The sequence below is a fragment of the Pseudorasbora parva genome, chromosome 18 (genome assembly GCF_024679245.1).
Source record: "Pseudorasbora parva isolate DD20220531a chromosome 18, ASM2467924v1, whole genome shotgun sequence".
Lineage (NCBI taxonomy): Eukaryota > Metazoa > Chordata > Actinopteri > Cypriniformes > Gobionidae > Pseudorasbora > Pseudorasbora parva.
In genome coordinates, this window is record NC_090189.1 from 227,501 (window position 1) to 252,500 (window position 25,000).

Here is a 25,000-nt window from a genome sequence, read left to right on the forward strand (position 1 = left end):
AATTCAGCTTCAGCATCGAGTCCCACGAATGAATGCTTAAAAGCCACTGCATTATGACACTACGTTATCACACTTCATATTCTGTAAAGAAGAACACACAATCCTAACGCGTGTACAGTAAAGCTAGAACTACAGTCTAGTGTTGAACATGTTGATGAACCGGTAGTTTCGTTAATACATCCCATCATCATCACTATTGTTAATATTGTTATTAACTATAGGACTGATATATAGAATGATCAGGTCTGATTTATCAAATCCTAACCCTAAATAGGAAAAGGATCGACCGCCTGCAGTTGATTTAGATATTCTAGGTATGATCAACTGGCCAGAGTTTAGAGACCGCAATAGACGTGATGTAGTATAATGTGTTAAGAGCTCGCTTAAGTACTGGAGCTGAACCATTTAGTGCTTTGAGTAATAAGCAAGATTTTAAAATATGTTTAATAGGGATCCAGTGCAGTGTTGACAGAACTGGACTGTCTGTTTTAGACCAGCTGGAGTTTGTTTATCAAGCGAGCAGAGCAACCACCCAGTAGAGCATTACAATAATCTAGCCTTGAGCTCATGAACGCATGGGCCCCACTTTATATTAGATGGCCTTAACTACTATGTACTTACATCAAAAAAAGTACAATGTACTTACTGTGTTCAAATTGTATTGCCAAACACCTTTGCTGATATTGAGGTGGGATACGGGTAGAGTTAGGGACAGGTGTGGTGGTGTGGGTCAGTTTAAGGGTAGAGTTAGGGACAGGTGTGGTGGTGTGGGTCAGTTTAAGGGTAGGGTTAGGGACAGGTGTGGTGGTGTGGGTCAGTTTAAGGGTAGAGTTAGGGACAGGTGTGGTGGTGTGGGTCAGTTTAAGGGTAGGGTTAGGGACAGGTGTGGTGGTGTGGGTCAGTTTAAGGGTAGAGTTAGGGACAGGTGTGGTGGTGTGGGTCAGTTTAAGGGTAGGGTTAGGGACAGGTGTGGTGGTGTGGGTCAGTTTAAGGGTAGAGTTAGGGACAGGTGTGGTGGTGTGGGTCAGTTTAAGGGTAGAGTTAGGGACAGGTGTGGTGATGTGGGTCAGTTTAAGGGTAGAGTTAGGGACAGGTGGGGTGGTGTGGGTCAGTTTAAGGGTAGAGTTAGGGACAGGTGTGGTGGTTTGGGTCAGTTTAAGGGTAGGGTTAGGGACAGGTGTGGTGGTGTGGGTCAGTTTAAGGGTAGAGTTAGGGTCAGGTGTGGTGGTGTGGGTCAGTTTAAGGGTAGAGTTAGGGTCAGGTGTGGTGGTGTGGGTCAGTTTAAAGGTAGAGTTAGGGACAGGTGTGGTGGTGTGGGTCAGTTTAAGGGTAGAGTTAGGGTCAGGTGTGGTGGTGTGTGTGTCAGTTTAAGGGTAGAGTTAGGGTCAGGTGTGGTGGTGTGGGTCAGTTTAAGGGTAGAGTTGGGGTCAGGTGTGGTGGTGTGGGTCAGTTTAAGGGTAGAGTTAGGGTCAGGTGTGGTGGTGTGGGTCAGTTTAAGGGTAGACTTAGGGACAGGTGTGGTGGTGTGTGTCAGTTTAAGGGTAGAGTTAGGGTCAGGTGTGGTGGTGTGGGTCAATTTAAGGGTAGAGTTAGGGTCAGGTGTGGTGGTGTGGGTCAGTTTAAAGGTAGAGTTAGGGTCAGGTGTGTTGGTGTGGGTCAGTTTAAGGGTAGAGTTAGGGTCAGGTGTGGTGGTGTGGGTCAATTTAAGGGTAGAGTTAGGGTCAGGTGTGGTGGTGTGGGTCAGTTTAAAGGTAGAGTTAGGGACAGGTGTGGTGGTGTGGGTCAGTTTAAGGGTAGAGTTAGGGACAGGTGTGGTGGTGTGGGTCAGTTTAAGGGTAGGGTTAGGGACAGGTGTGGTGGTCTGGGTTAGTTTAAGGGTAGGGTTAGGGACAGGTGTGGTGGTGTGGGTCAGTTTAAGGGTAGAGTTAGGGACAGGTGTGGTGTGTGTGTCAGTTTAAGGGTAGAGTTAGGGACTGGTGTGGTGGTGTGTGTCAGTTTAAGGGTAGTGTTAGGGTCAGGTGTGGTGTGTGTGAGTTAGTTTAAGGGTAGAGTTAGGGTCAGGTGTGGTGGTGTGGGTCAATTTAAGGGTAGAGTTAGGGTCAGGTGTGGTTGTGTGGGTCAGTTTAAGGGTAGAGTCAGGGTCAGATGTGGTGGTGTGGGTCAGTTTAAGGGTAGAGTCAGGGTCAGGTGTGGTGGTGTGGGTCAGTTTAAGGGTAGAGTTAGGGACAGGTGTGGTGGTGTGGGTCAGTTTAAGGGTAGGGTTAGGGTCAGGTGTGGTGGTGTGGGTCAGTTTAAGGGTAGAGTTAGGGTCAGGTGTGGTGTGTGTGAATTAGTTTAAGGGTAGAGTTAGGGACAGGTTTGGTGGTGTGGGTCAGTTTAAGGGTGGGGTTAGGGACATGTGTGGTGGTGTGGGTCAGTTTAAGGGTAGGGTTAGGGTCAGGTGTGGTGTGTGTGAGTCAGTTTAAGGGTAAAGTTAGGGTCAGGTGTGGGACAGTTTAAGGGTAGGGTTATGGACAGGTGGGGTGGTGTGGGTTAGTTTAAGGGTAGGGTTAGGGACAGGTGTGGTGGTGTGGGTCAGTTTAAGGGTAGGGTTAGGGTCAGGTGTGGTGGTGTGGGTCAGTTTAAGGGTAGAGTTAGGGTCAGGTGTGGTGGTGTGGGTCGTGTGGTGGTGTGGGTCAGTTTAAGGGTAGAGTTAGGGTCAGGTGTGGTGGTGTGGGTCAGTTTAAGGGTAGAGTTAGGGTCAGGTGTGGTGGTGTGGGTCAGTTTAAGGGTAGGGTTAGGATCAGGTGTGGTGGTGTGGGTCAGTTTAAGGGTAGTGTTAAGGTCAGGTGTGGTGTGTGTGAGTTAGTTTAAGGGTAGAGTTAGGGACAGGTGTGGTGGTGTGGGTCAGTTTAAGGGTAGAGTTAGGGTCAGGTGTGGTTGTGTGGGTCAGTTTAAGGGTAGAGTCAGGGTCAGATGTGGTGGTGTGGGTCAGTTTAAGGGTAGAGTCAGGGTCAGGTGTGGTGGTGTGGGTCAGTTTAAGGGTAGAGTTAGGGTCAGGTGTGGTGTGTGTGAATTAGTTTAATGGTAGAGTTAGGGACAGGTTTGGTTGTGTGGGTCAGTTTAAGGGTGGGGTTAGGGACATGTGTGGTGGTGTGGGTCAGTTTAAGGGTAGGGTTAGGGTCAGGTGTGGTGTGTGTGAGTCAGTTTAAGGGTAAAGTTAGGGTCAGGTGTGGGACAGTTTAAGGGTAGGGTTATGGACAGGTGGGGTGGTGTGGGTCAGTTTAAGGGTAGGGTTAGTGTCAGGTGTGGTGTGTGTGAGTCAGTTTAAGGGTAAAGTTAGGGACAGGTGTGGTGGTGTGGGTCAGTTTAAGGGTAGAGTTAGGGTCAGGTGTGGTGGTGTGGGTCAGTTTAAGGGTAGGGTTATGGACAGGTGTGGTGTGTGTGAGTCAGTTTAAGGGTAGAGTTAGGGACAGGTGTGGTGTGTGTGAATTAGTTTAAGGGTAGGGTTAGGGACAGGTGTGGTGGTGTGGGTCAGTTTAAGGGTAGAGTTAGGGTCAGGTGTGGTGGTGTGGATCAGTTTAAGGGTAGGGTTAGGGACAGGTGTGGTGGTGTGGGTCAGTTTAAGGGTAGAGTTAGGGACAGGTGTGGTGGTGTGGGTCAGTTTAAGGGTAGGGTTATGGACAGGTGTGGTGTGTGTGAGTCAGTTTAAGGGTAGAGTTAGGGACAGGTGTGGTGTGTGTGAATTAGTTTAAGGGTAGAGTTAGGGACAGGTGTGGTGTGTGTGAGTTAGTTTAAGGGTAGAGTTAGGGACAGGTGTGGTGTGTGTGAATTAGTTTAAGGGTAGGGTTAGGGACAGGTGTGGTGGTGTGGGTCAGTTTAAGGGTAGAGTTAGGGACAGGTGTGGTGGTGTGGGTCAGTTTAAGGGTAAAGTTAGGGTCAGGTGTGGTGGTGTGGGTCAGTTTAAGGGTAGAGTTAGGGTCAGGTGTGGTGGTGTGGGTCAGTTTAGGGCAGAGTTAGGGTCAGGTGTGGTGGTGTGGGTCAGTTTAAGGGTAGAGTTAGGGACAGGTGTGGTGGTGTGGGTCAGTTTAAGGGTAGAGTTAGGATCAGGTGTGGTGGTGTGGGTCAGTTTAAGGGTAGAGTTAGGGTCAGATGTGGTGGTGTGGGTCAGTTTAAGGGTAGGGTTAGGGACAGGTGTGGTGTGTGTGAGTTAGTTTAAGGGTAGAGTTAGGGTCAGGTGTGGTGGTGTGGGTCAGTTTAAGGGTAGGGTTAGGGACAGGTGTGGTGGTGTGGGTCAGTTTAAGGGTAGAGTTAGGGTCAGGTGTGGTGGTGTGGGTCAGTTTAAGGGTAGAGTTAGGGACAGGTGTGGTGGTGTGGGTCAGTTTAAGGGTAGAGTTAGGGACAGGTGTGGTGGTGTGGGTCAGTTTAAGGGTAGAGTTAGGGACAGGTATGGTGGTGTGGGTCAGTTTAAGGGTAGAGTTAGGGTCAGGTATGGTGGTGTGGGTCAGTTTAAGGGTAGAGTTAGGGTCAGGTGTGGTGGTGTGGGTCAGTTTAAGGGTAGAGTTAGGGACAGGTGTGGTGGTGTGGGTCAGTTTAAGGGTAGAGTTAGGGTCAGGTGTGGTGGTGTGGGTCAGTTTAAGGGTAGAGTTAGGGTCAGGTGTGTTGGTGTGGGTCAGTTTAAGGGTAGGGTTAGGGACAGGTGTGGTGGTGTGGGTCAGTTTAAGGGTAGAGTTAGGGTCAGGTGTGGTGGTGTGGGTCAGTTTAAGGGTAGAGTTAGGGACAGGTATGGTGGTGTGGGTCAGTTTAAGGGTAGAGTTAGGGTCAGGTGTGTTGGTGTGGGTCAGTTTAAGGGTAGGGTTAGGGACAGGTGTGGTGGTGTGGGTCAGTTTAAGGGTAGAGTTAGGGTCAGGTGTGGTGGTGTGGGTCAGTTTAAGGGTAGAGTTAGGGACAGGTATGGTGGTGTGGGTCAGTTTAAGGGTAGAGTTAGGGTCAGGTGTGGTGGTGTGGGTCAGTTTAAGGGTAGAGTTAGGGACAGGTGTGGTGGTGTGGGTCAGTTTAAGGGTAGAGTTAGGGACAGGTGTGGTGGTGTGGGTCAGTTTAAGGGTAGAGTTAGGGACAGGTGTGGTGGTGTGAGTCAGTTTAAGGGTAGAGTTAGGGACAGGTGTGGTGGTGTGGGTCAGTTTAAGGGTAGAGTTAGGGACAGATGTGGTGGTGTGGGTCAGTTTAAGGGTAGAGTTAGGGACAGGTATGGTGTGTGTGAGTTAGTTTAAGGGTAGAGTTAGGTGTAAGCGAAGTGCCAGCTGTGTAATTACAAATGTAACTACAGAAATTAATTACAGCCGTAATTACATGTAGTAAAAACATGTATGTACACAAAAAGTGCATTCAATCAAATGATTAATTAAAATGGTAGTACATAGTTATTAAGGCCACCTAATATAAAGCGGGTCCAACGCATGTACTAACTGCTCAGCATTTGGCATTGATTGTAGAATGCAGTTTTACAGATGCTAGAAACGTGGCTTTCAAATGAGAGATTGGTATCAAAGAGCACACCCAGGTCCCTCACTGACGACGTGTGTGTGTGTGTGTGCGTGTGTGTGCGTGTGTTTGCGCGCGCACGCGAGCAACAAGGGCTTGACAGAGCAGTCATCAAGTGTTAGACAGTACTACTTGTGGAGTTTTTTTGTCCAATAATTAAAATCTCTTTTTTCAGAAATGAATACAGATGGAAATAACGTTTTGAGTGATCTTGTGTTAAAGTAATTCTGGAGATGTGGCGATTATCTCTGTGTGCAGCATCAATTGAGCAGATCATCTCAGGCTCTGATTGGCTGAGGGTTTCTGATTCTGACAGAGACTCACTCTGATTGGTGGAGGCTGCGCTTAGATTGTTTTCCCTCTTTGTCCTCTTTCTTCTGTTTCTGTTTCTTCTTTGGAGACTTTTCATCTCTCTCTGCCTGCACACACACACACACACACACACACACACACACACACACTATAATCATGTGAAGTGATTCTGAAAGATAATTTGCAATGGTTGCTCTTCATATCAACAGCCGGTCAGGACCAGCTCAAGCCGCATTACTTAATTAGGTGTATTCGCACAGGTTACTTTAGGCTCGACTGGAACCAAACACACTCTGACCGATGCTCGTCATCACAAGCTGCGTGAAAAGGTTGAAAGTTGGTCTCACGGCTCTCTTGCTTGCGGAGGTGCGGCCGCCGGATGCTTTGGGCTGCGGAGGGATTCTGGAGAGCCGGCTGAGCTGGATCTGCACCAGCAGGCCCGGTCTGGAGCCGACCGTTCTCGTCTGCTCTGGGTCGCGAGCCGCTTTCTCACGCTTGGGCTTCGATCTGCATGTTGATGCGTTTTCAGCACGCTGGGAAATCTCCACGCTTCCCTCAGTCTGTGCGTGATCAGACAGGTTACTACGGCAACCCTGCTGACCTGTGGCCTCTGACCTTCCAGCGGGATCATGGGAGTTAGGCTTGATGACATCCCTCGGGCTCCCAGGGTCCGGCTGGCTCTCCTTCCTTTCTAACCATCTTCCCAACTGCCAGTCACTCCCTTTCTGTGTCTAAATACACACACACACACACACACACACACACACACACAATTCAATGTCCTTCCAGAGCCGAGACAGGAGACGTGTGTGTGTGTGTCTGTGCATGAGCCTGTGTGTGAGCCTGTGTGTGAGCCTGTGTGTGAGCCTGTGTGTGAGCCTGTGTGTGTGCCTGTGTGTGTGCCTGTGTTTGTGCCTGTGTTTGTGCCTGTGTGTGAGCCTGTGTGTGTGCCTGTGCGCGTGAGCCTGTGCGCGTGAGCCTGTGTTTGTGCCAGTGCGTGAGCCTGTGTGCGTGAGCCTGTGTGCGTGAGCCTGTGTGCGTGAGCCTGTGTGCGTGAGCCTGTGTTTGTGCCTGTGCGTGAGCCTGTGTTTGTGCCTGTGCGTGAGCCTGTGTGCGTGAGCCTGTGTGCGTGAGCCTGTGTTTGTGCCTGTGCGTGAGCCTGTGTTTGTGCCAGTGCGTGAGCCTGTGTGCGTGAGCCTGTGTGCGTGAGCCTGTGTTTGTGCCTGTGCGTGAGCCTGTGTTTGTGCCAGTGCGTGAGCCTGTGTGCGTGAGCCTGTGCGTGAGCCTGTGTGCGTGAGCCTGTGTTTGTGCCAGTGCGTGAGCCTGTGTTTGTGCCAGTGCGTGAGCCTGTGTGCGTGAGCCTGTGTGCGTGAGCCTGTGTTTGTGCCAGTGCGTGAGCCTGTGTTTGTGCCAGTGCGTGAGCCTGTGTTTGTGCCAGTGCGTGAGCCTGTGTTTGTGCCAGTGCGTGAGCCTGTGTTTGTGCCAGTGCGTGAGCCTGTGTTTGTGCCTGTGCGTGAGCCTGTGTGCGTGAGCCTGTGTGCGTGAGCCTGTGTGCGTGAGCCTGTGTGCGTGAGCCTGCGCGTGAGCCTGCGCGTGAGCCTGCGCGTGAGCCTGTGTGCGTGAGCCTGTGTGCGTGAGCCTGCGCGTGAGCCTGCGCTTGAGCCTGTGCGTGAGCCTGTGCGTGAGCCTGTGTTTGTGCCTGTGTATGAGCCTGTGTTTGTGCCTGTGTGTGACCCTGTGTTTGTTTTTGTGCTTGTGCCTCTGCTTGTGCCTGTGCTTGTGCCTGTGCGTGAGCCAGTGTGTGAGCCGGTGTGTGAGCCTGTGTGTGAGCCTGTGCATGAGCCTGTGTTTGTGAGTGTGTGTACCTGTGTGTAGCTGTGTTTGTGAGTGTATGTACCTGTGTTTGTGAGTGTGTGTACCGGTGTGTGTAGCTGTGTTTGTGAGTGTGTGTACCTGTGTGTGTGATGGTTCATGAGCTGCTGGTTGATCTGTGTTGTTGTTCTCACTGTCAGTGTCTGAACTGCTGTCAGAGTCACTGGAGGTGCTGGAGCCTCCTCTACACACACACACACACATGAATAAAGTACACATTCTGCTAAACATCTGTATAATGTAAGGAAGTCACTGGTAAATGATGAAAGTACATGATTAGTATTTTCACACTGAAAGAGATGCAGAGATGTGATACTCACTGCAGTTCCAGCTGAACACCGACTGATGACTCATGAGCTTCTAATGAACAACACAACACATTAAAAGCACAAACGACCATCACTACACACAAACACACACCGACACTTACTGAGAGCCGTGAATCCATGCGACTCCTGTCGAAGCAGCAGTGAGTGAGTGGTGATGAAGGAGTTAAAAAAGCTGATGTTTAGCCAGTTAATCTGATCTAACCTGGTCAGTGGAGAGGAGCTTCGGTGGCTCAGCTGAGCTGGGCGTGCAAATGTTGGTCAACAGTGGAGGCCATGATGTCATTTCCTGTGTGCCAAAAAGACATTGAGATCCTGCAGCTCTGCAACCAGTCAAGACTGTCCCAAACTCACTGACCTGCAGAATGTCCTCCGCATGCACCGCAGACACAACCTGCAGACGGACAGAGTCAGAGCGGGCCAACATTCACATGATAAAAACACACAAACATAGATCAAATACCTGTATTACTGACATTAAAACCTAGCTAGATAGAGACTTCCTTGAATTTAAAGTGTTAGTTCGGCCAGAAATGTAAACTGTCTGATTAATTCCTCCTGTGGTTGGCCAGCCGTCAGACCTCCGCTCATCTTCACACACAGATGAAGATATTAGTGTTGAACTCCGATGGCTCAGAAAGGCCTTCATTGACACCAATGTCATTTCCTCTCTCAAGACCCATAAAGGCACTAAAGACGTCGTTACAAAGCCCATCTCACTACAGCGGCTCTACAATCATTGATGAAGAGGCCAGAATAGTTTTGTGTGTAAAAAAACTAAATAACGACTTATATAGTGATGGCCGATTTCAAAACAAAGCTTTGATACACTTGCATACGCTCTCCGACTAAATCTAAAATATCTTAAACTGTGTGTGAAGATGAACGGAGGTCTTACGGGTGTGGAGCGACATTAGTGGGAGGAGTTAATGACAGATATTTCATTTTTGGGTGAACTAACCCTTTAAAGTCAACTAGTCGGTGCAACCCCCATGATACACTCACATCAGCAGACTGGAGCGGGGGAAGAGTGGTTTCCTTCAGGTCCTGTAAGTGCTCCGGTGAGGCCTTCAGCTGCGGAGAGTCGCTGGTCAGCTGGTCCTGACCGTCCATCGGCCTCACGTATGCCGTGGGCTTTGCGGCCTTCGCTAGCTTACAGTGCAAATTGAGCGGCAGTGCTAGCGGCGGGACGTCCGTGCGGCGGTCTCTGCGATCGGGAGACGAGTCGCTGGACTGCAGAGGGGACAGCGGATCCACAGGCGGACGCAGGGCTGGAAAACTGTCCCAACTCTCGGACGCAGGAGCCGTGGGAGCAGCCAGGCCATCCGACCCATCCTCATAATTACCCAGCATCCTCTGGATGCGACTCGACAGCGCATCACATTTGATTCTCTGGAAAGACAAAAAAGCTCCGGATAAGCTTCATCACACTCACACAGAACCAGGAACACTTCCCAGATCAATTGATCTTCTCATTGGTTCCTTACAACCACCACACAAACCAACTCACACACACACACTCTCACACTAACAGTCACACACTCTTGCACCCTCTCACACTGACACTCCCACTCTCCCACTCTTGCACCCTCACACACTGACAATCCCACTCTCCCACTCTTGCACTCTCACACACTGACACTCACACTCTCACACTCTGACACTCACACTCTTGCACTCTCTCACACTGACACTCCCACTCTCCCACTCTTGAACCCTCACACACTGACAATCCCACTCTCCCACTCTTGCACTCTCACACACTGACACTCCCACTCTCCCACTCTTGCACTCTCACACACTGACACTCCCACTCTCCCACTCTTGCACTCTCACACACTGACACTCCCACTCTCCCACTCTCCCACACTGACACTCCCACTCTCACACACTGACACTCCCACTCTCCCACACTGACACTCCCACTCTTGCACTCTCACACACTGACACTCCCACTCTCCCACACTGACACTCCCACTCTTGCACTCTCACACACTGACACTCCCACTCTCCCACTTTTGCACTCTCACACACTGACAATCCCACTCTCCCACTCTTGCACTCTCTCACACTGACAATCCCACTCTCCCACTCTTGCACTCTCTCACACTGACACTCCCACTCTTGCACTCTCACACACTGACACTCCCACTCTCCCACACTGACAATCCGACTCTCCCACTATCCCACACTGACACTCCCACTCTCCCACACTGACGATCCCACTCTCCCACACTGACGATCCCACTCTCCCACTCTCCCACACTGACACTCCCACTCTCACACACTGACAATCCCACTCTCCCACTCTTGCACTCTCCCACACTGACAATCCCACTCTCCCACTCTTGCACTCTCCCACACTGACAATCCCACTCTCCCACTCTTGCACTCTCACACACTGACAATCCCACTCTCCCACTCTTGCACTCTCACACACTGACAATCCCACTCTCCCACTCTTGCACTCTCACACACTGACAATCCCACTCTCCCACTCTTGCACTCTCCCACACTGACAATCCCACTCTCCCACTCTTGCACTCTCACACACTGACACTCACACTCTCCCACACTGACACTCCCACTCTCACACACTGACACTCCCACTCTCCAACTCTTGCACTCTCACACACTGACACTCACACTCTTGCACCCTCACACACTGACACTCTTGCACCCTCACACACTGAAACTCCCACTCTTGCACTCTCTCACACTGACACTCCCACTCTTGCACTCTCCCACACTGACACTCCCACTCTTGCACTCTCACGCACTGACACTCCCACTCTTGTACTCTCTCACACTGACACTCTTGCACTCTCACACACTGACACTCCCACTCTCACACTCTTGCACTCTCACACACTGACACTCCCACTCTCACACTCTTGCACTCTCACAAACTGACACTACCACTCTCACACTCTTGCTCTCTCTCACACTGACACTCCCACTCTCACTCTTGCACTCTCACACACTGACACTCCCACTCCCACTCTTGTACTCTCACACACTGACACTTCCACTTTTGCACTCTCTCACACTGACACTCCCACTCTTGCACTCTCCCACACTGACACTCCCACTCTTGCACTCTCCCACACTGACACTCCCACTCTTGTACCCTCTCACACTGACACTCTTGCACTCTCACACACTGACACTCCCACTCTCCCACTCTTGCTCTCTCTCACACTGACACTCCCACTCTCACTCTTGCACTCTCACACACTGACACTCCCACTCCCACTCTTGTACTCTCACACACTGACACTTCCACTCTTGCACTCTCCCACACTGACACTCCCACTCTTGCACTCTCACACACTGACACTCTTGCACCCTCACACACTGACACTCCCACTCTCCCACTCTTGTACTCTCACACTGACACTCCCACTCTTGCACTCTCACACACTGACACTCCCACTCTTGTACTCTCTCACACTCCCAATCTTGCACTCTAACACACTGACACTCCCACTCTCACACACTGACACTCCCACTCTCCCACTCTTGCACTCTCACACACTGACACTCCCACTCTTGCACTCTCACACACTGACACTCTTGCACCCTCACACACTGACACGCTTGCACCCTCACACAATGACACTCTTGCACTCTCACACACTGACACTCTTGCACCCTCAAACACTGACACTCTTGCACTCTCATACACTGACACTCCCACTCTCGCACTCTCACACACCGACACTCCCACTCTCACACTCTTGCACTCTCACACACCGACACTCCCACTCTCCCACTCTTGCACTCTCACACACTGACACTCCCACTCTCCCACTCTTGCACTCTCACACACTGACACTCCCACTCTCACACTCTTGCACTCTCACACACTGACCCTCACACTCTCACACTCTCACACAATGACACTCCCACTCTCACACTCTTGCACTCTCTCACACTGACACTCTTGGACTCTCACACACTGACACTCCCACTCTTGCACTCTCTCACACTGACACTCTTGCACCCTCACACACTGACACTCCCACTCTCACACTCTCACACACCGACACTCCCACTCTCACACTCTTGCACTCTCACACACCGATACTCCCACTCTCACACTCTCACACACCGACATTCCCACTCTCACACTCTTGCACTCTCTCACACTGACACTCTTGCACTCTCACACACTGACACTCCCACTCTTGCACTCTCACACAATGACACTCCCACTCTCACACTCTTGCACTCTCTCACACTGACACTCTCACACTCTTGCACTCTCACACACTGACACTCTCACACTCTTGCACTCTCACACAATGACACTCCCACTCTCACACTCTTGCACGCTCACACACTGACACTCTTGCACTCTCACACACTGACACTCCCACTCTTGCACTCTCTCACACTGACACTCTTGCACTAACACACACTGACACTCCCACTCTTGTACTCTCTCACACTGACACTCTTGCACTCTCACACACTGACACTCCCACTCTTGCACTCTCTCACACTGACACTCCCACTCTTGCACTCTCTCACACTGACACTCTTGCACTCTCACACACTGACACTCCCACTCTTGCACTCTCTCACACTGACACTCCCACTCTTGTACTCTCTCACACTGACACTCTTGCACTCTCACACACTGACACTCCCACTCTTGCACTCTCTCACACTGACACTCCCACTCTTGCACTCTCTCACACTGACACTCCCACTCTTGCACTCTCTCACACTGACACTCTTGCACTCTCACACACTGACACTCCCACTCTTGTACTCTCTCACACTGACAATCTTGCACTCTCACACTGACACTCCCACTCTTGTACTCTCTCACACTGACAATCTTGCACCCTCACACACTGACACTCCCACTCTTGTACTCTCTCACACTGACAATCTTGCACCCTCATACACTGACACTCCCACTCTTGCACTCTCTCACACTGACAATCTTGCACTCTCACACACTGACACTCCCACTCTTGCACTCTCTCACACTGACACTCTTGCACTCTCACACACTGACACTCCCACTCTTGTACTCTCTCACACTGACAATCTTGCGCTCTCACACACTGACACTCCCACTCTTGCACTCTCTCACACTGACACTCTTGCACTCTCACACACTGACACTCCCACTCTTGTACTCTCTCACACTGACAATCTTGCACTCTCTCACACTGACACTCCCACTCTCCCACTCTTGTACTCTCACACTGACACTCCCACTCTTGCACTCTCACACACTGACACTCCCACTCTTGTACTCTCTCACACTTACAATCTTGCACTCTCACACACTGACACTCCCACTCTTGCACTCTCTCACACTGACACTCTTGCACTCTCACACACTGACACTCCCACTCTTGTACTCTCTCACACTGACAATCTTGCACTCTCACACACTGACACTCCCACTCTTGCACTCTCTCACACTGACAATCTTGCACTCTCACACACTGACACTCCCACTCTTGCACTCTCTCACACTGACACTCTTGCACTCTCACACACTGACACTCCCACTCTTGTACTCTCTCACACTGACAATCTTGCACTCTCTCACACTGACACTCCCACTCTTGTACTCTCTCACACTGACAATCTTGCACTCTCTCACACTGACACTCTTGCACTCTCACACACTGACACTCCCACTCTTGTACTCTCTCACACTGACAATCTTGCACTCTCTCACACTGACACTCCCACTCTTGCACTCTCACACACTGACACTCCCACTCTTGTACTCTCTCACACTGACAATCTTGCACTCTCTCACACTGACACTCCCACTCTTGTACTCTCTCACACTGACAATCTTGCACTCTCTCACACTGACACTCCCACTCTTGTACTCTCTCACACCGACAATCTTGCACTCTCTCACACTGACACTCTTGCACTCTCACACACTGACACTCCCACTCTTGTACTCTCTCACACTGACACTCCCAATCTTGTACTCTCTCACACTGACAATCTTGCACCCTCATACACTGACACTCCCACTTTTGTACTCTCTCACACTGACAATCTTGCACTCTCACACACTGACACTCCCACTCTTGCACTCTCTCACACTGACACTCTTGCACTCTCACACACTGACACTCCCACTCTTGTACTCTCTCACACTGACAATCTTGCACTCTCTCACACTGACACTCCCACTCTTGTACTCTCTCACACTGACAATCTTGCACTCTCTCACACTGACACTCCCACTCTTGCACTCTCACACAATGACACTCCCACTCTCACACTCTTGCACTCTCTCACACTGACACTCTCACACTCTTGCACTCTCACACACTGACACTCTCACACTCTTGCACTCTCACACAATGACACTCCCACTCTCACACTCTTGCACGCTCACACACTGACACTCTTGCACTCTCACACACTCACACTCCCACTCTTGCACTCTCTCACACTGACACTCTTGCACTCTCACACACTGACACTCCCACTCTTGTACTCTCTCACACTGACAATCTTGCACTCTCTCACACTGACACTCCCACTCTTGCACTCTCTCACACTGACACTCTTGCACTCTCACACACTGACACTCCCACTCTTGTACTCTCTCACACTGACAATCTTGCACCCTCACACACTGACACTCTCACTCTTGTACTCTCTCACACTGACAATCTTGCACTCTCACACACTGACACTCCCACTCTTGCACTCTCTCACACTGACACTCTTGCACTCTCACACACTGACACTCCCACTCTTGTACTCTCTCACACTGACAATCTTGCGCTCTCACACACTGACACTCCCACTCTTGCACTCTCTCACACTGAGACTCTTGCACTCTCACACACTGACACTCCCACTCTTGTACTCTCTCACACTGACAATCTTGCACTCTCTCACACTGACACTCTTGCACTCACACACTGACACTCCTACTCTTGTACTCTCTCACACTGACAATCTTGCACTCTCACACACTGACACTCCCACTCTTGCACTCTCTCACACTGACACTCTTGCACTCTCACACACTGACACTCCCACTCTTGTACTCTCTCACACTGACAATCTTGCACTCTCACACACTGACACTCCCACTCTTGCACTCTCTCACACTGACAATCTTGCACTCTCACACACTGACACTCCCACTCTTGCACTCTCTCACACTGACACTCTTGCACTCTCACACACTGACACTCCCACTCTTGTACTCTCTCACACTGACAATCTTGCACTCTCTCACACTGACACTCCCACTCTTGTACTCTCTCACACTGACAATCTTGCACTCTCTCACACTGACACTCTTGCACTCTCACACACTGACACTCTCACTCTTGTACTCTCTCACACTGACAATCTTGCACTCTCTCACACTGACACTCCCACTCTTGTACTCTCTCACACTGACAATCTTGCACTCTCTCACACTGACACTCTTGCACTCTCACACACTGACACTCCCACTCTTGTACTCTCTCACACTGACACTCTTGCACTCTCACACACTGACACTCCCAATCTTGTAATCTCTCACACTGACAATCTTGCACCCTCACACACTGACACTCCCACTTTTGTACTCTCTCACACTGACAATCTTGCACTCTCACACACTGACACTCCCACTCTTGCACTCTCTCACACTGACACTCTTGCACTCTCACACACTGACACTCCCACTCTTGTACTCTCTCACACTGACAATCTTGCACTCTCACACACTGACACTCCCACTCTTGTACACTCTCACACTGACAATCTTGCACTCTCTCACACTGACACTCCCACTCTTGCACTCTCACACACTGACACTCCCACTCTTGTACTCTCTCACACTGACAATCTTGCACTCTCTCACACTGACACTCCCACTCTTGTACTCTCTCACACTGACAATCTTGCACTCTCTCACACTGACACTCTTGCACTCTCACACACTGACACTCCCACTCTTGTACTCTCTCACACTGACACTCTTGCACTCTCACACACTGACACTCCCAATCTTGTACTCTCTCACACTGACACTCTTGCACTCTCACACACTGACACTCCCACTCTTGTACTCTCTCACACTAACAATCTTGCACTCTCTCACACTGACACTCCCACTCTTGTACTCTCTCACACTGACAATCTTGCACCCTCATACACTGACACTCCCACTTTTGTACTCTCTCACACTGACAATCTTGCACTCTCACACACTGACACTCCCACTCTTGCACTCTCTCACACTGACACTCTTGCACTCTCACACACTGACACTCCCACTCTTGTACTCTCTCACACTGACAATCTTGCACTCTCTCACACTGACACTCCCACTCTTGTACTCTCTCACACTGACAATCTTGCACTCTCTCACACTGACACTCCCACTCTTGCACTCTCACACAATGACACTCCCACTCTCACACTCTTGCACTCTCTCACACTGACACTCTCACACTCTTGCACTCTCAACACACTGACACTCTCACACTCTTGCACTCTCACACAATGACACTCCCACTCTCACACTCTTGCACGCTCACACACTGACACTCTTGCACTCTCACACACTCACACTCCCACTCTTGCACTCTCTCACACTGACACTCTTGCACTCTCACACACTGACACTCCCACTCTTGTACTCTCTCACACTGACAATCTTGCACTCTCTCACACTGACACTCCCACTCTTGCACTCTCTCACACTGACACTCTTGCACTCTCACACACTGACACTCCCACTCTTGTACTCTCTCACACTGACAATCTTGCACCCTCACACACTGACACTCTCACTCTTGTACTCTCTCACACTGACAATCTTGCACTCTCACACACTGACACTCCCACTCTTGCACTCTCTCACACTGACACTCTTGCACTCTCACACACTGACACTCCCACTCTTGTACTCTCTCACACTGACAATCTTGCACTCTCACACTGACACTCCCACTCTTGTACTCTCTCACACTGACAATCTTGCACCCTCACACACTGACACTCCCACTCTTGTACTCTCTCACACTGACAATCTTGCACCCTCATACACTGACACTCCCACTCTTGCACTCTCACACTGACAATCTTGCACTCTCACACACTGACACTCCCACTCTTGCACTCTCTCAAACTGACACTCTTGCACTCTCACACACTGACACTCCCACTCTTGTACTCTCTCACACTGACAATCTTGCGCTCTCACACACTGACACTCCCACTCTTGCACTCTCTCACACTGAGACTCTTGCACTCTCACACACTGACACTCCCACTCTTGTACTCTCTCACACTGACAATCTTGCACTCTCACACACTGACACTCCCACTCTTGCACTCTCTCACACTGACACTCTTGCACTCTCACACACTGACACTCCCACTCTTGTACTCTCTCACACTGACAATCTTGCACTCTCACACACTGACACTCCCACTCTTGCACTCTCTCACACTGACAATCTTGCACTCTCACACACTGACACTCCCACTCTTGCACTCTCTCACACTGACACTCTTGCACTCTCACACACTGACACTCCCACTCTTGTACTCTCTCACACTGACAATCTTGCACTCTCTCACACTGACACTCCCACTCTTGTACTCTCTCACACTGACAATCTTGCACTCTCTCACACTGACACTCTTGCACTCTCACACACTGACACTCTCACTCTTGTACTCTCTCACACTGACAATCTTGCACTCTCTCACACTGACACTCCCACTCTTGTACTCTCTCACACTGACAATCTTGCACTCTCTCACACTGACACTCTTGCACTCTCACACACTGACACTCTCACTCTTGTACTCTCTCACACTGACAATCTTGCACTCTCACACACTGACACTCCCACTCTTGTACTCTCTCACACTGACAATCTTGCACTCTCTCACACTGACACTCTTGCACTCTCACACACTGACACTCTCACTCTTGTACTCTCTCACACTGACAATCTTGCACTCTCTCACACTGACACTCCCACTCTTGTACTCTCTCACACTGACAATCTTGCACTCTCTCACACTGACACTCTTGCACTCTCACACACTGACACTCCCACTCTTGTACTCTCTCACACTGACACTCTTGCACTCTCACACACTGACACTCCCAATCTTGTAATCTCTCACACTGACAATCTTGCACCCTCACACACTGACACTCCCACTTTTGTACTCTCTCACACTGACAATCTTGCACTCTCACACACTGACACTCCCACTCTTGCACTCTCTCACACTGACACTCTTGCACTCTCACACACTGACTCTCCCACTCTTGTACTCTCTCACACTGACAATCTTGCACTCTCTCACACTGACACTCCCACTCTTGTACTCTCTCACACTGACAATCTTGCACTCTCTCACACTGACACTCCCACTCTTGTACTCTCTCACACTGACAATCTTGCACCCTCACACACTGACACTCCCACTCTTGTACTCTCTCACACTGACAATCTTGCACCTTTACACACTGACACTCCCACTCTTGCACTCTCTTACACTGACAATCTTGCACTCTCACACACTGACACTCCCACTCTTGCACTCTCTCACACTGACACTCTTGCACTCTCACATACTGACACTCCCACTCTTGTACTCTCTCACACTGACAATCTTGCACTCTCACACACTGACACTCCCACTCTTGCACTTTCTCACACTAACAATCTTGCACCCTCACACACTGACACTCCCACTCTTGTACTCTCTCACACTGACAATCTTGCACCCTCACACACTGACACTCCCACTCTTGTACTCTCTCACACTGACAATCTTGCACTCTCACACACTGACACTCCCACTTTTGTACTCTCTCACACTGACAATCTTGCACTCTCACACACTGACACTCCCACTCTTGCACTCTCTCACACTGACAATCTTGCACCCTCACACACTGACACTCCCACTCTTGCACTCTCTCACACTGACAATCTTGCACTCTCACACACTGACACTCCCACTCTTGCACTCTCTCACACTGACAATCTTGCACTCTCACACACTGACACTCCCACTCTTGTACTCTCTCACACTGACACTCTTGCACTCTCACACACTGACACTCCCACTTTTGTACTCTCTCACACTGACAATCTTGCACTCTCACACACTGACACTCCCACTCTTGTACTCTCTCACACTGACAATCTTGCACTCTCACACACTGACACTCCCACTCTTGTACTCTCTCACACTGACACTCTTGCACTCTCACACACTGACACTCCCACTCTTGTACTCTCTCACACTGACAATCTTGCACTCTCACACACTGACACTCCCACTCTTGTACTCTCTCACACTGACAATCTTGCACTCTCACACACTGACACTCCCACTCTTGCACTCTCTCACACTGACAATCTTGCACCCTCACACACTAACACTCCCACTCTTGTACTCTCTCACACTGACAATCTTGCACTCTCTCACACTGACACTCCCACTCTTGTACTCTCTCACACTGACAATCTTGCACTCTCTCACACTGACACTCTTGCACTCTCACACACTGACACTCTTGCACTCTCACACACTGACACTCTCACTCTTGTACTCTCTCACACTGACAATCTTGCACTCTCTCACACTGACACTCCCACTCTTGTACTCTCTCACACTGACAATCTTGCACTCTCTCACACTGACACTCTTGCACTCTCACACACTGACACTCTCACTCTTGTACTCTCTCACACTGACAATCTTGCACTCTCACACACTGACACTCCCACTCTTGTACTCTCTCACACTGACAATCTTGCACTCTCTCACACTGACACTCTTGCACTCTCACACACTGACACTCTCACTCTTGTACTCTCTCACACTGACAATCTTGCACTCTCTCACACTGACACTCCCACTCTTGTACTCTCTCACACTGACAATCTTGCACTCTCACACACTGACACTCCCACTCTTGCACTCTCTCACACTGACACTCTTGCACTCTCACACACTGACAATCTTGCACTCTCACACACTGACACTCCCACTCTTGCACTCTCTCACACTGACACTCTTGCACTCTCACACACTGACAATCTTGCACTCTCACACACTGACACTCTCACTCTTGTACTCTCTCACACTGACAATCTTGCACTCTCTCACACTGACACTCCCACTCTTGTACTCTCTCACACTGACAATCTTGCACTCTCACACACTGACACTCCCACTCTTGCACTCTCTCACACTGACACTCTTGCACTCTCACATACTGACACTCCCACTCTTGTACTCTCTCACACTGACAATCTTGCACTCTCACACACTGACACTCCCACTCTTGCACTTTCTCACACTAACAATCTTGCACCCTCACACACTGACACTCCCACTCTTGTACTCTCTCACACTGACAATCTTGCACCCTCACACACTGACACTCCCACTCTTGTACTCTCTCACACTGACAATCTTGCACTCTCACACACTGACACTCCCACTTTTGTACTCTCTCACACTGACAATCTTGCACTCTCACACACTGACACTCCCACTCTTGCACTCTCTCACACTGACAATCTTGCACCCTCACACACTGACACTCCCACTCTTGCACTCTCTCACACTGACAATCTTGCACTCTCACACACTGACACTCCCACTCTTGCACTCTCTCACACTGACAATCTTGCACTCTCACACACTGACACTCCCACTCTTGTACTCTCTCACACTGACACTCTTGCACTCTCACACACTGACACTCCCACTTTTGTACTCTCTCACACTGACAATCTTGCACTCTCACACACTGACACTCCCACTCTTGTACTCTCTCACACTGACAATCTTGCACTCTCACACACTGACACTCCCACTCTTGTACTCTCTCACACTGACACTCTTGCACTCTCACACACTGACACTCCCACTCTTGTACTCTCTCACACTGACAATCTTGCACTCTCACACACTGACACTCCCACTCTTGTACTCTCTCACACTGACAATCTTGCACTCTCACACACTGACACTCCCACTCTTGCACTCTCTCACACTGACAATCTTGCACCCTCACACACTGACACTCCCACTCTTGCACTCTCTCACACTGACAATCTTGCACTCTCACACACTGACACTCCCACTCTTGCACTCTCTCACACTGACAATCTTGCACTCTCTCACACTGACACTCCCACTCTTGTACTCTCTCACACTGACAATCTTGCACTCTCTCACACTGACACTCCCACTCTTGTACTCTCTCACACTGACAATCTTGCACTCTCTCACACTGACACTCTTGCACTCTCACACACTGACACTCCCACTCTTGTACTCTCTCACACTGACACTCTTGCACTCTCACACACTGACACTCCCAATCTTGTAATCTCTCACACTGACAATCTTGCACCCTCACACACTGACACTCCCACTTTTGTACTCTCTCACACTGACAATCTTGCACTCTCACACACTGACACTCCCACTCTTGCACTCTCTCACACTGACACTCTTGCACTCTCACACACTGACACTCCCACTCTTGTACTCTCACACACTGACACTCCCACTCTTGTACTCTCTCACACTGATAATCTTGCACTCTCACACACTGACACTCCCACTCTTGTACTCTCTCACACTGACACTCTTGCACTCTCACACACTGACACTCCCACTCTTGTACTCTCTCACACTGACAATCTTGCACTCTCACACACTGACACTCCCACTCTTGTACTCTCTCACACTGACAATCTTGCACTCTCACACACTGACACTCCCACTTTTGTACTCTCTCACACTGACAATCTTGCACTCTCACACACTGACACTCCCACTCTTGCACTCTCTCACACTGACAATCTTGCACCCTCACACACTGACACTCCCACTCTTGCACTCTCTCACACTGACAATCTTGCACTCTCACACACTGACACTCCCACTCTTGCACTCTCTCACACTGACAATCTTGCACTCTCACACACTGACACTCCCACTCTTGTACTCTCTCACACTGACACTCTTGCACTCTCACACACTGACACTCCCACTTTTGTACTCTCTCACACTGACAATCTTGCACTCTCACACACTGACACTCCCACTCTTGCACTCTCTCACACTGACAATCTTGCACCCTCACACACTGACACTCCCACTCTTGCACTCTCTCACACTGACAATCTTGCACTCTCACACACTGACACTCCCACTCTTGCACTCTCTCACACTGACACTCTTGCACTCTCACACACTGACACTCCCACTCTTGTACTCTCTCACACTGACAATCTTGCACCCTCACACACTGACACTCCCACTCTTGTACTCTCTCACACTGACACTCTTGCACTCTCACACACTGACACTCCCACTTTTGTACTCTCTCACACTGACAATCTTGCACTCTCACACACTGACACTCCCACTCTTGTACTCTCTCACACTGACAATCTTGCACTCTCACACACTGACACTCCCACTCTTGTACTCTCTCACACTGACACTCTTGCACTCTCACACACTGACACTCCCACTCTTGTACTCTCTCACACTGACAATCTTGCACTCTCACACACTGACACTCCCACTCTTGTACTCTCTCACACTGACAATCTTGCACTCTCACACACTGACACTCCCACTCTTGTACTCTCTCACACTGACAATCTTGCACTCTCACACACTGACACTCCCACTCTTGCACTCTCTCACACTGACAATCTTGCACCCTTACACACTGACACTCCCACTCTTGCACTCTCTCACACTGACAATCTTGCACTCTCACACACTGACACTCCCACTCTTGCACTCTCTCACACTGACAATCTTGCACTCTCACACACTGACACTCCCACTCTTGTACTCTCTCACACTGACACTCTTGCACTCTCACACACTGACACTCTCACTCTTGCACTCTCTCACACTGACACTCTTGCACTCTCACACACTGACACTCACACGTGCATAGACTCCAACTCCTTCACACTCACACTCACACTCACACTCACACTCACACTCACACTCACACTCACACTCACCTTAAACGGCTCGCTGAAGAGAGGAGTGATTCGGTCATACTCCGTCGGCTCCTGCTGCACCTCCTGACTCCTTCTCTCCTTCTCTATCCTCCGCAAAACGTTCCGATCCTCCATCTGCACACTGCACGACAACAACACACACTAATGTGCATCCGGATATGATCACACACCTGCTGTTTATCACGTGACACACACTTAAATCAACTGTATTCCCAATAAAACTCAGTCTCTGTGTGTGTGTGTGTGTGTGTGTGTGTGTGTGTGTGTGTGTGTATGTGTGTGTGTGTGTGTGTGTGTGTGTGTGTGTGTGTAATGAAACAAAAGCCCAAAAAGGTGTGGTGTTTCTTTTGAAGTCTCAGGTGTGTGTCCTGTGGGAAAAATGTGTAAGGAAGGAACATCTGCTCTCAATTACGCATCACACACACACACCACGTTCATCATGTTGTCGGTCACATATATATTACAGCAAAAATAGCATCATAGCCATTTATGCTTAACTCACTCTGACATAAAAAACATGAAGCAGTGGAGGCACTGATAAACCATGCACACACATACACACACACACAGATCAGGCATAACATTATGACTAATATTGTGTCAGTCCCCCTTTTGCATGAAAGGCTGAACATGGTCTCAGCAATGCTTAGGTAGGTGGAGCGTGTCAAAGTAACATCCACATGGATGGAGGACCCAAGGTTTCCCAGCAGAACATTGGCCAAAGCATCACACTGCCTCGGTTGGCTCGCCTTCTTCCCATAGTGCATCCTGGGGCCATGTGTTCCCCAGGTAAGCCACACACACACACACTCTCACACACACACCGGCTCGCCTTCTTCCCATAGTGCATCCTGGGGCCATGTGTTCCCCAGGTAAGCCACACACACACACACTCTCACACACACACCGGCTCGCCTTCTTCCCATAGTGCATCCTGGGGCCATGTGTTCCCCAGGTAAGCCACACACACACACCCGGCCATCCACGTGATTCCTCAGACCAGGCCACCTTCTTCCATTGCTCCGTGGTCCAGTTCTGATGCTCACGTGCCACTGTTGGTGCTTTCGGTGGGGTCAGGGGTCAGAGGTCACCCTGACTGGTCAAAGGCTAGGCCGTCCCATTCACAACAAACTGAGCTGCTCTGTGTATTCTGACAGCTTTCTATCAGAACCAGCATTAACTTCTGGAGCAGTTTGAGCTCCAGTAGCTCGTCTGTTTGATCGGACCCCACGGGCCAGCCTTCGCTCCCCACGTGCATCAATGATCAACTTTGAGGACAAAATGTTCACTTGCTGCCTAATATATCCTACCCACTAACAGGAGATGAAAAGATCATCAGTGCCGTTAGCCACACACGCACGCACGCACGCGCGTGCACACACACACACACACACACACACACACACACACACACACACACACACACACGTTTATATTTCAATATGGTCACATGTACAGGTCCTTCTAAAAAAAATAGCATATTGTGATAAAGTTCATTATTTTCCATAATGTAATGATAAAACTTAAACTTTCATATATTTTAGATTCATTGCACACCAACTGAAATATATCAGGTCTTTTGTTGTTTTAATACTGATGATTTTGGCAAACAGCTCATAAACCCAAAATTCCTGTCTCAAAAAATTAGCAATTATGACTTATTACTATTATTATTATTTATTTTATTTTATTTTATATAATTCCTTTATTTTATGTATGTATGTGTACATGTATGTTAATGCTTTGGCAATACATTGAAACAATTGTCATGCCAATAAAGCACATTTGAATTGAATTGAGTGATTGTGTGTGAGTGTGTGTGTGTGTACAGCTCCTCCTCTCACCTGCTCTCTCCCGCTGCTCTCGGTCTGCACTGCCCGCTGAGAGACTCCGGGAATCGGTCGCTCATGA

General features: G+C 49.7%; 1 protein-coding gene across 5 annotated transcripts in view; it reads right to left on the minus strand.

Annotated features, from left to right (window-relative positions):
- The window catches only part of aff1 (AF4/FMR2 family, member 1), a 41,167-nt gene that overhangs the window by 15,414 nt on the left and 753 nt on the right, over positions 1–25,000 (minus strand). For all 5 annotated transcript variants that reach the window (XM_067423273.1, XM_067423271.1, XM_067423272.1 and 2 more), the window contains exons 1-10: positions 24,934–25,000; positions 23,090–23,210; positions 9,036–9,422; positions 8,389–8,424; positions 8,236–8,319; positions 8,135–8,159; positions 8,025–8,064; positions 7,786–7,888; positions 6,180–6,563; positions 5,845–5,939 (exon numbers count right to left, since the gene is read on the minus strand). The exon at positions 24,934–25,000 is cut by the window's right edge. In XM_067423273.1, coding sequence (XP_067279374.1) covers positions 5,845–5,939; positions 6,180–6,563; positions 7,786–7,888; positions 8,025–8,064; positions 8,135–8,159; positions 8,236–8,319; positions 8,389–8,424; positions 9,036–9,422; positions 23,090–23,210; positions 24,934–24,998 — 1,340 coding nt within the window. In that variant the 5' untranslated portion in view covers positions 24,999–25,000. The remainder of the gene's footprint in view (positions 1–5,844; positions 5,940–6,179; positions 6,564–7,785; positions 7,889–8,024; positions 8,065–8,134; positions 8,160–8,235; positions 8,320–8,388; positions 8,425–9,035; positions 9,423–23,089; positions 23,211–24,933) is intronic.